This window comes from Entelurus aequoreus, linkage group LG05, assembly GCF_033978785.1.
Source record: "Entelurus aequoreus isolate RoL-2023_Sb linkage group LG05, RoL_Eaeq_v1.1, whole genome shotgun sequence".
Lineage (NCBI taxonomy): Eukaryota > Metazoa > Chordata > Actinopteri > Syngnathiformes > Syngnathidae > Entelurus > Entelurus aequoreus.
The window spans coordinates 26,109,511-26,121,403 of record NC_084735.1 but is presented as its reverse complement, the minus strand read 5'-3'; the positions used below and the strand labels follow the sequence as shown (position 1 = coordinate 26,121,403).

Genomic DNA, 11,893 nt, shown 5'->3' with positions numbered 1-11,893 from the left:
CACAGTCAAATAGAGCTGCCAGGAAAGTGTATGTCCTCTAGCGTTCGTTTGCATTGTCTAAAGGGATACTGTGTGGCTATTAACATATTTGAATAACATACTTTAGGTAAATTACAACTAATAAACTGTTCTGTGCATGTGACTGGGAATTGTTCTTGTTTGCGGATGACTCGGCCCTGCTGGACAAGTCACAGGTGGAGAAAATCCTCAGTGCTGAACTCTGTAGAATTTGCACCTGGCTCGCTGACAACAAGCTATCCATACACTTGGGTAAAACGGAATCCATCCTATTTGGGTCCCACATCAACCTTAAGAAAGTCAGTGACTTCACTATAAAAGTAGGTGACATTGTTATCACCAGGAAAGATGAGGTCACCTACCTAGGTTCCATTCTAGAGGCTAATCTTTCCTGTGATAAAATGGCAACCTAGGTAATCAAAAAGGTCAACCAACCAACGAGATTTCTCTACAGAATCTCCTCTCTGGTCAACAAAAGCACCATGAGGATTCTGGCAGGAACTCTCGTTCAACCCTTTTTCGATTACGCATGCACCTCCTGGTACCCTAGCATCTCCAAAACCCTTGAATCTAGACTCCAAACATCCCAGAACAAGCTAGTCAGATGACTTCTAGACCTCCACCCCAGACCACGTTAAACCCAGATTCCGATCTAACAAAGGTCTTAACTCATTCTCTTTCTTTGCCACATCAATATGGAATGCACTCCCAACAGGTGTAAAAGAAAGGGCATCTCTATCCTCCTTCAAAACCGCACTAAAAGAACACCTCCAGGCAACTACAACCCTAAACTAACACCCCTTCCACATCCTACTTCCCCGGTTTGTAAATAATCAAATGTAAATAATCAAATGTAGATACTTATTCTTATGCTTTCTGATCTCTCTCTCTCTATGTCCACTACCTGCTGTACATATCCTACCAAGTCAGTCCTACACTGTTCCAATGTCCATTTCTCTGATGATGCAATTGTTGATGACTGAAGTGTCGATATCAACCAAACCTAACCCCCCCCCCCCACCCACCCCTCCACATCCCACACCCCGGATTGTAAATAATGTTAATAATTCAATGTATATGCATCTTGTGTGATGACTGTATTATGATGATAGTATATATCTGTATCATGAATCAATTTAAGTGGACCCCGACTTAAACAAGTTGAAAAACTTATTCGGGTGTTACCAATTAGTGGTCAATTGTACGGAATATGTACTGCACTGTGCAGTCTACTAATACAATTTTCAATCAATCAATCAATCAATCAATTATCTAGAACAGGGGTGCTCATTACGTCGATCGCGATCTACCGGTCGATCACGGAGGGTGTGTCAGTCGATCCCCAGCCAGGCATTAAAAAAATAGTCCTAAAAATGAGCGATCATAAATCTTCAATATGACGTCACTTTCGTCACTTGATTGATATTCACGGCACCCGAGGGTCTTCTGAGATGACGCTGGCTGCTGCCAGCTCATTATTAAGAAAAAATTACCGACAGGAAGGCGAGAAACTCTTTTTATTTCAACAGACTCTGGCGCCGTACCTGTCGTCAAAACTCCAAAGACCGACTGCACAGTTGCACAATAAAAGCGCTGCTTCATCCTGCCTGCACTAACAAAATAAGAGTCTCAGAAAGCTGGCGTGCACAAGCTAGCAAGCTACGGAGTTTGACGCCAATGTATTTCTTGTAAAGTGTATACAAAGGAGTACGGAAGCTGGACAAATAAGATGCCAAAAACCAACCACTTTCATGTGGTATTGGACAGAAAGGAGGACTTTTTATCTCCTCCATTTGAAAATGCGGACGTTATCAGCACCACTGTCTGATTCCTATTAATGCAATTCATCAGAATCAGGTAATACACCAACTTATATTCTTGTTTTCATGAAAGAAATGTATCTATATGTGTTAAACATGCTTGCATTATCTTTAAACACCTTTAACTTGTTAACAATATTAACTATATGTGTTAAACATGCTTGTATTATCATCAACCACCTTTAACTTAACAATATTAACTATATGTGTTAAACATGCTTGCATTATCTTTAAACACCTTTAACTTGTTAACAATATTAACTATATGTATTAAACATTCTTGTATTATCATTAAACACCTTTAATTTATTAACAATATTAACTATATGTGTTAAACATGCTTGCATTATCATTAAACACCTTTAACTTGTTAACAAAAACATATATTTTATAAATAAGTAAATATAAATTATATATATGAATGAGGTAGATCCCCGCGACTTGATCAATTGAAAAGTAGCTCGCCTGCAGAAAAAGTGTGAGCACCCCTGATCTAGAAAAATCTACCCGGGTGAACTCGGAAGTTCAGCTTTCATCCAAAACTGACATTCCATTGGATAGCTCAACTGTCAATTATAGTCCACCGTTTCGATTGGTCTTCACCAAAGAGGCGGGGCCTGTTTCCAGGAAGTCAGTGTCGAAACATTCACAACCCGGGCCTCGTTCGCTATTTGTAACAAACGGTTTACTGTTCCCCAATTAAATCCATATCAAGCAAATATGGGTGACGACGAGGAGAAATATGACGGGATGTTGATGGTTATGGCACAACAGCACGAAGGTGGAGTACACGAGGTAATTTTGGACGCTAAATCTATCTTGCTAACGGGAAAGCTAATGTAGTTAGCCGGTAGCTTGGCAAAGCACATTGCCTTTGAACGCTAACGTCAAAACGTGAAGTATAGCGAATTGTGTTAGTTATTTAAAAGGCATCTCATTTACATCTGTATATATAAAATATGTGTTTATAGAAATTGTAATTTTTAAAGAAATTGTTAAAACCACTGGTACTGGAAGCTTCTGAAAGAATTTGAATGAATTTTATAGAAATTTTAATTTGTAAAGAAATTGTTTAAACCACTAGTACTGGAAGGTTGTGGAAGAATTTGAATGAATTTTATAGACATTTTAATTTGTAAAGAAATAGTTTAAACCACTGATACTGGAAGGACTTGAGTTAATTTTATAGATTGTAAATAAATTGTTTAAACCACTGGTACTGGAAGAATTTGAATGAAATTTTAAAAAATATGCTCTTTTTTGTCTGCAGTTAGTAAATACATTTTTCAGCTTCCTGCGGCGCAAAACCGACTTTTTCACCGGTGGCGAAGCAGGTGCAGGAGAAAAGGTAAGAGCTCTTTAAAAAAGTGCTGACATCACATCGCCATCATGTTGTTCCCACATTCCTTTTCAGCTAGTGAAGGATGCTTTCGCCCACCATAGCAAGCTTGCGCTGGAGGCCCATAAGGAAAAGCTGAAGAAACAAGAAAAGGAAAAGAAGGACAAAGCCAAAAGAGCTGCCCAGCTAGTAGAAGAAGAGCAGCAGAAGAAGAAAAAAAGCGAAGACGGACCCAGGATTCAAGAACTCACTGAAGAAGAAGCAGAGAAACTTCAGACTGAACTGGACAAGAAGGTACAATTATTTTCCTGGTCTTTGATGCCACTCCTTTTTTTGTGCTCCCGGCTTTAAGTCTCTTATCCTTGTGTGTTGTAGAAGAAGAAAGAAGACGACACAAAGGGGAACGAAACTGAGAAAGTTGACAAACCATCGGAGGAAGCAGAAAAAGAGAAGGGGGTAAGAAATAAACCAGGGGTGTCAAACTCATTTTAGCTCAGGGGCCGCATGGAGGAAAATCTATTTCCAAGTGGGCCGGAATGGTAAAATCATGGCATGATAACTTTAAAAATAAAGACAACTTCAGGTTGTTTTCTTTGTTTTACTTTGGCCAAAAATAGAACAAGCACCTTCTGAAAACGTACAAATCACAAATAATCCTCTGGACAAAACACTTCAAATTTGTTGAAAATTCTGAGGAAATTGGTGCAGTTTCAAAAACACAATGAACTTAGACTTCATCTCAGTAGTATCTACAAAGCCAAGATTAAAACTTTTTAATTCACAGTCTTTAAGGGATTTAACGAAAACACAACATGTAAACTCTTCTAGGTATCAAATACCTCCTTTGTCATGTCCACGTATCAATCCAGTGCTCACTAAACAAACCGTAAGAAACGGAGGTAAAAACTATTCCAAAGGGTTAAGTTAACTTTTTTCGTGTTTGACAGAGACATTTTGGGGCATTGAGGGTGCTAATTGACGATGTCTTCGAAGCAGAAGACATACAACGGCAGGTTTTAAGTTTCATGTGGAGGAGCCACAGTCCCCCTTTACTGTGTACCTCTTGCTTGGCCCCGGTATAAACCATTTGCTTGCCTAACAGAATTGCTATTGTGACATCCAGTGGACACATTTAGAACAGCAGTTTCTTTCGTTCCAAAAAAAAGCAGCTAATTTAATACTTGGCAAACTCATCACGCGGGCTGGATGGGGCCTGAATCGGCCCGCCGGCTGTACGTTTGACACTCCTGATATAAACCAAGGGTGCCCAAAGTGCGGCGTATTTACGGTCTGTAGCTCATTTTTTAACGACCCGTGGCACAAATGTCAGCATTCTATTATTAACATGATAGCTTTTTTTGTGCTAATTTTGCAGGTATACACCTCAACGTGAAATATTTTGATACTTGATGAATGTAACCTGTTAGCATGCTAAAGTTAGTAGACTAACTTTATAACTAATTATATAGGTCTACACCAGAGTCCAATTTTCAAGGATTCAAGGAGCTTTTTTTTGTCATACCCGTACACATTTGCACATGTACGGCACGGAATTTGGACTCAGGTCCCGGCAAGTATTAAGAAAAACAATAAACATAAGGCACTTGACAAGGGATAGGACCAAGATTAGCCGGCTAAGAACGCTGTGTGGAATGAGATAGATAAGAAGAAGAAAATTGCACATGTTTAAATTGATTAAAACGTTTGTGTGCAGTCAGTGTGGGTCTTCTTCACATTGATGTAGAGGTTGTTTTCTCTGCACCACTAAGTGTTCAACCTCCTGTCTGTATTCGGACTCATCGTTGTTAGTGATGCGTCCCACTTCTGCTGTGTCGTCCAAAAACTTTACTATATGACTGTTGGGTTGTCTCACCGAGCAGTCATACGTCAGCAGAGTGAACAGGAGAGGGCTTAGCACACAAGTTCAACCCTGGGGAGGGCTAGTACTGAGGCTGATGGAGGAGGAGACCAACGTTCCCTCTAAGGTGCGCGCCTGCGCAATTGCGCACTGCTCACGCGTCCTCTGCGCACAGCAAATTAATGCCGCGCAGAAAATCAAAAATCCCATCTGAACTCTAAACGAAATAAACACATTACAATTTATTCTGTATGATTTTGCAAAGCAACTCTGTGAGTGACAGGTGACATCAAGAGTGGCCCCAATGAATAAAACAATATTTGTCAACGCAGTTCAATTATCGTCTGTCGAGACACTTTACGGACAGGAATTCCATCAATCATTTTATTGAGCAAAAACCACACCAAAAACATGAGTAAAAAACTTTTGTCTAGAAAAAATGGTCATTTTCTGCCATACAAACCAGGCTTAAACCAACTTTGTCATCCGTCATATCAACAGAAGCCGCTCGCTCTGTCTCACCTGCACCAACACACGCACTCATGGCACTTAGCCAGTGCTGCGTTTATGGCCACACAAAAAGTCGGACAACCCCAACGCCACACATTGTGTAAATGCCAGGTTGTAACACTCAGATGTGTGCTTATTTTACTGCCATTTATTAAGGATGTTAATCTAAGGATATTATTCATGAAATGTTGTCACTAGATTTCATAAATGCTAATAAAAAGATGTGTTTTACAGACAGCAACTTACAGGAACTAAATGTAATCTCTGAAAGGGGTAACATTTCTTTTAAAGGCAGGACCCGCAGCCAGACATACAATACTAGCACATAGGTCATGAAAAACATGTTTTTTTGATATTGTCATTGTAAGGGGGCAAAATCACTTAAATCAGAAAATAATTTTAATAAAACCTTTAAATTGTTATGATGTCGGGTTTGGGACAGGTGTGGCCACAGTGTGCACGTCTGATGTTGCTCACATGTGCTCCACTGAATGCTCAGGGAGTTTGTGCGTTTACTCACACACATGAAAAATTAGAGGGAACATTGGAGGAGACAGTGTTGTGGATTGTGACAGTCTGAGGTCTATTGGTCAGGAAGTCCAGGACGTAGTTGCCCAAAGTGGGAGCTGAGCTTCAGCACCCGGGTCTAATGGTATTGAAGGATAAATCCAGGAAGATCAGGCGGACGGAGTTTCTGCTCTCCAGGTGGGTGAGGGCTGTGTGGACCAATGACAAGGTGGCGCATCAGTGGAGCGATTTTTCATATATGCGTACTGATGGGGGTCCACGTTGACATCGATTTCGTCCTTGATGTGCGTCATGACCAGCCTCTCGAAGCACTTCATGTATGTTACCATGCTAGCATTTTTAGCAAATTTTTCAGGTACCGTATTTCCTTGAATTGGCGCAGGGAATATAGTATTCGCACGTCTAGAATTACTGCCGGGTCAAACTCGTTTCTCAAAATAATTAACGCAAGCTTGGCCTTATCGCCGGTTCATTATTAACGCCGGATCAAATTCGTTTCGCAAAATATCAATTTTATTATCGCATGTCTATAATTTTCGGCGGGTCAAACTCGTTTCGCAAAATATTTAGCATATGGCTAGAACATCCGCCGGGTCAAATTCGTTACGTCACGAGTGACGCTTTACCTGTCCTCATTTTCAAAATGGCGGAAGCTGCTTTCAGTAGTTTGCAATCGCACAAAGGAAAAAAGATAAAGAGCTATTCAGTAGGATTTAAGGTCCAAGCTATTGAATACCGGTACAGTATGCTAAAAAGAACAGTAAGCAGCTATGTTTTATTAATATACCGTAGCTGCGTGTGTCAAATACTGTATGAGTCATTAAACCTCCTGGTGGTAGAGGGCGCTGTCGCGCTAGTGATCCTTCTTGCGACTTCCGGTACTGCAGAAGAAGTGACAACACGCAGCAAGAGATTTTTTTAATTTTTTTTCTCTCGCCTGAACTTTTACTTTTAACATGGAGGATTACATACCGGTATCTAAAATAAAACAGTTTTCTAAACTGGACTTTCAATCGAAGCAGGAGGTAATAATTAAAGGAATATCTCCATCGAGACAGAGAGACTTTTAAAACTGAAGAAAGAAAATAATGAAGACTTCTATAACCAAGTTATCGATGCTTTTGGTCAGAAGGAGCTGCAAATGGACTCAATTTATAAGTACAGGTAAGACCATAATAACGTTTTTTTTATTAAATGTGCTTTTCATGATGGTATGCTTACATCACACTCAAAGCGCACGCCTAAATTTACCGCATTCCTTTGGTAAACGCCGGAGTGAGAAGAGGTTTTAAAAATAATTACCGCATGCACGGCCATCCCGCCGGCTTCCGGTAAACGCCGGAGTGACAGGAGGTTTTAAATTCATTAACGCCCCTGCGGCTATTCAAGGAAATACGGTATACATTGCAGACAGTATACTTTGGTTTGTGACGCATGTTACAGTTAGTATTTTAGTATGCCAAAAGCCAGCTTTTTTAGGATAATTTAAGGAGAATACACCTCAGTGTCATATATTTTGGTATTTCACTAATAACAGCAAGCATGCTATTGTTAGCATGCTAGCTTTTTTAGTTCATATTTTTTGTTACTTGACGCTATCTGGCCAGCGTGCTAACTGTTAGCATTTCAGTTTGGCTTTGGCTCTTCAGCATTAACACATAATTTCTACCGAAATTGCATTTTCTACTTTTTTGAAAAAACATCTATATATTGTACTACTGGTTTTGAGGGTACAACTACCAAAATGGCCCCTGCATCCTTTGATCAATCTGTGGCCCTCAAGTGGAAAAAGTTTAGGCACCCCTGATATAAACAATGTCCTCACCGGCGACTTTATAAGGCAGTGGTTCCCAACCTTTTTGTAGCTGCGGACCGGTCAACGCTTGAAAATTTGTCCCACGGGGGGGGGGGGTGTTTTAATTTGTTTATTTTATTTGTATTTTTTTTGTCATAATAAAATACAATCATGTGTGCTTACGGACTGTATCCCTGCAGACTGTATTGATCTATATTGATATATAATGTAGGTATTGTGTTTTTTATGTTGATTTAATAAAAGAAAAGAAAATTTTTTTTTTTAAATTTTTTGTGCGGCCCGGTACCAATTGGTTGGGAACCACTGTTGTAAGGCAGTGGTCCCCAACCACCGGTCCGCGGCCCGGTACCGGTCCCCGGACCGATTAGTACCGGTCCGCGGACCGATTGGTACCGGGCCGCACAAGAAATAAAAAAAAATTAAATTACATTTTTTTTTTTTTTAAATCAACATAAAAAACACAATACATACATTATATATGAATATAGATCAATACAGTCTGCAGGGATACAGTCCGTAAGCACACATGATTGTATGCTACAAAAAGGTTGGGGACCACTGTTATAAGGCACCCAAAATGAAACCAAAAGCAAACTCTGTAGAAATCATGCTCCTTTTAATGATCTCATTGCAATGTGTTTGATTCCAATGCCTTCTGACATTTTTTCTTCAGTCTGACACAGAAGGTGAGGAGGATGAGAAAGACAAAGATAAACTGAAGCCAAATGCAGGAAATGGAGCTGACCTGCCCAACTACAAGTGGACACAGACACTGTCCGAAGTTGATGTAGGTCTCCCTAAACCTAAAACGTGCGTTGTCACACTCATGCGCAACAGCTCATCTTCTTGTCGTCGTCCTCACAGCTGACGGTGCCTTTCGACGTCAAGTTCCGCATCAAAGGCAGAGACGTAGTGGTGGACATCCAGCGGCGCTCCCTCAAGGTGGGCTTGAAAGGACACCCTCCCATTATCGAGGGGCAGCTCTACAACGAGGTCAAAGTAGAAGAAAGCTCCTGGTTGCTGGACGACGGAAAAGTGGTCATAATCCACTTGGAGAAGGTACGGCCGGCGTTCTTCCTTCTATAGGGAAAACCGCTTCATGTTTGTTTTGAATTTCAGATTAACAAAATGGAGTGGTGGAGCAAAATTGTCGCCACAGATCCTGAAATAAACACCAAGAAAGTCTGTCCAGAGAACTCAAAGGTGAACGCTGCACAAAAGTGACCATCTCTCACCTGTTATAATACTCACAACTCATGAAATGACTACAGGGATCATGTCACAGAATTTTTAAAATGTTGGATTTTGAACAACATATAAAGGAGATTTGCACTTTTAGGATTTTTTTCCCCATTAGTTATTTATTTATATTATTAATTGTATAACGATTATTTCCTGTTGAACAGCTGTCAGACCTGGATGGCGAAACACGTGGCATGGTGGAGAAAATGATGTTTGACCAACGGCAAAAGTCCATGGGTCTGCCTACATCTGAAGAGCAGAAGAAACAGGACATCCTTAAAAAGTATGTTTGATATGAAAATATGTGACAGGGTACGTTTGTGTGATCTTCCAAAGACTGGTACCGAATTTGGTACTTTTTTGACACCCGACGGGATCTTGATTTGCGTAAAATACAACAGTGCCATATTACGGTACCTAGATTGCGCGTGACGTCACTCCCGGTTGCGGACTCTGCCGTCTCCTCGCACTCCAGCAGCACTGAGAGCGGACTCAGCCAAAGTACCTCTAGGTCAGGGGTCCCCACACTTTTTCTGCAGGCGGGCTACTTTTGAATTGACCAAGTCGAGGGGATCTACCTCATTTATATATATGATTTATAATTATTTATTTTTGAAAGAGATGTTTTTGTTAACAAGTTAAAGGTGTTTAATGATAATACAAGCATGTTTAACACATATAGATTAATTTCTTTCATGAAGACAAGAATATAAGTTGGTGTATTACCTGATTCTGATGACTCGCATTGATTAAAATCAGACTGTAGTGCTGATAATGTCCGCATTTTCAAATGGAGGAGAAAAAAAAGTCCACCTTTCTGTCAAATACCACATGAAATTGGTTCGTTTTCGGCATTTTATTTGTCGATCTTTCGTACTCCTTTTTAAACACTTTACAAGAAATACATTGGCGGCAAACTCCGTAGCTTGCTAGCTTGTGCATGTCAGCTTTCTGAGACTTTTATTTTGTTAGCGCAGGCAGGATGAAGCAGCGCTTTTATTGTGAAGATAGGAACTGTGCAGTCGGTCTTTAGAGTTTTCGACGGCAGGTAAGGCGCAAGAGTCTGTTGAAATAAAAAGTGTTTCTCGCCTACCTGACGGTCATTTTTTCTAAATAATGAGCTCGCAGCAGCCAGTGTCATCTCACAAGACCCTCGAGTGCCGTGTTGTCAATTAAGTGACGAAAGTTATGTTCTGGTGAAGATTGATGATCACAAATTTTTAAGTAAATATTTTTAATGCCTGCCTGGCGTTCGACTGACACACCCGCGACCGACGTAAAGGGCACCCCTGCTCTAGGTAATGTTGCAATTTCCAATGCCAACGAAGAAATTGACTCAAAAAACGCTCCGACGTAAGTAAAGTGAAGATCCACTTTTCCAAAATGTGCTAGCTTGATGCTGATATACATTGACTTTGCTATTAACATGAGCATACCCAATTTTACATGGCGAATTAAACTCCTCCAAATTGTTTAATAAAAACTATAACTAAGATGCACGTTACAATCAAACAGCTGGTGTGTAATATGTACAATAATTACAGTATTAACACTTTTGGGGAGCAACAAAAAAGACCATAAACCAGGGGTGTCCAAACTTTTCCACCAAGAGCCGCATACTGAAAAGTCAAATCATTATGGGACCATTTTATGTTTTAATTTGTAAAAAAAAAAAATACGACAGACAGACTGTATAATTAAAGACAAAAATGTGTTTTATAGGCGACAACGCGTATTATTATGTTATTGCTTATTTTTTCATTCTTACTGTTTTTTTTCTTTTCCACAATGTTCTGTGGGCCAACAAAATGAAACGGGAGCTGTACTTTGGACACCCCTGCCATTAACTATACACTACTGCCATCTAACGTCTAGGACTGGCAACTGTAATTGCAATTTGATGTCATATTTGCAAATGATTATATGATGATATTAAAACAAGATATAACAACTAGACAGCAGTTCATAATCAGCTCATTTTTACATTTTGCAAAATAAATGTTCTCATCAAAAACAATATTTATTAACATACAAAAGTACCAAAAATTAGCACCCTAGAGTACCGGTATCGATTTCTAGGTACCATATTGGTTCAAATGTGAACAATACCCATCCCCTGTGATTGCAGCATGGCATTTCATAGAAGCCCACTAGTGCTTTTTCAGTTCAAACAACCATTTATGATATATTATGTGTGTTTTGGACATTTTATAAGGTTTTTTAGAGTCGGATCAAATGCTTTCGCGTGCCGTAGATGGCCCATGCCCCGTCGGTTCCCCGTCCCTGTGCTTTCAAAAGACATCTTTATGAGTTTGCAAAAAGGCCTGATAAACATCTTCTGCCTGCAGGTTCATGTCTCAGCATCCGGAGATGGACTTCTCCAAAGCAAAATTCAGCTGAGAAGTGCTGGGTGTGTGCACCACGTTGCCTGCAATACATGCACCTACCCTCCCAACCCTAAGGTTTTAATTATTTCGTCTCCCTTTGCTCGTCATTAAATGTTAGTTGTTTTTGTTTTTTAAATAAATCAAAGCGATGAGGTGACGAATTGGCTGCGTTTTATTTCCTCACAACAGTGTTATTTTGCTGGCATCAATGATTGTAAAACAGATTCTTAGCTTTATCTCCATGTTATACTTGTAACTGCCACAAGAGAGCAGTGTTTCCCGTAAACTGAAAGAGCCCCATAAAACGTTTGTTTGCAATTGATAGACACACTTTGGAGCTGTTTTTTTTTTTTTATAATAACAGCAGCAGGATAG

General features: G+C 40.0%; 1 protein-coding gene across 1 annotated transcript; it reads left to right on the top strand.

The window, feature by feature from the left end:
* The first annotated feature begins 2,429 nt into the window (after positions 1-2,429).
* Positions 2,430-11,675, top strand: nudc (nudC nuclear distribution protein). The gene is made up of 9 exons (XM_062046316.1): positions 2,430-2,633; positions 3,109-3,186; positions 3,253-3,471; positions 3,553-3,633; positions 8,563-8,676; positions 8,754-8,948; positions 9,009-9,092; positions 9,296-9,414; positions 11,480-11,675. The coding sequence occupies exons 1-9, from the start codon at positions 2,559-2,561 to the stop codon at positions 11,529-11,531; spliced, it is 1,017 nt and encodes a 338-aa protein (XP_061902300.1). The 5' UTR covers positions 2,430-2,558; the 3' UTR covers positions 11,532-11,675.
* Positions 11,676-11,893: the final 218 nt, after the last annotated feature.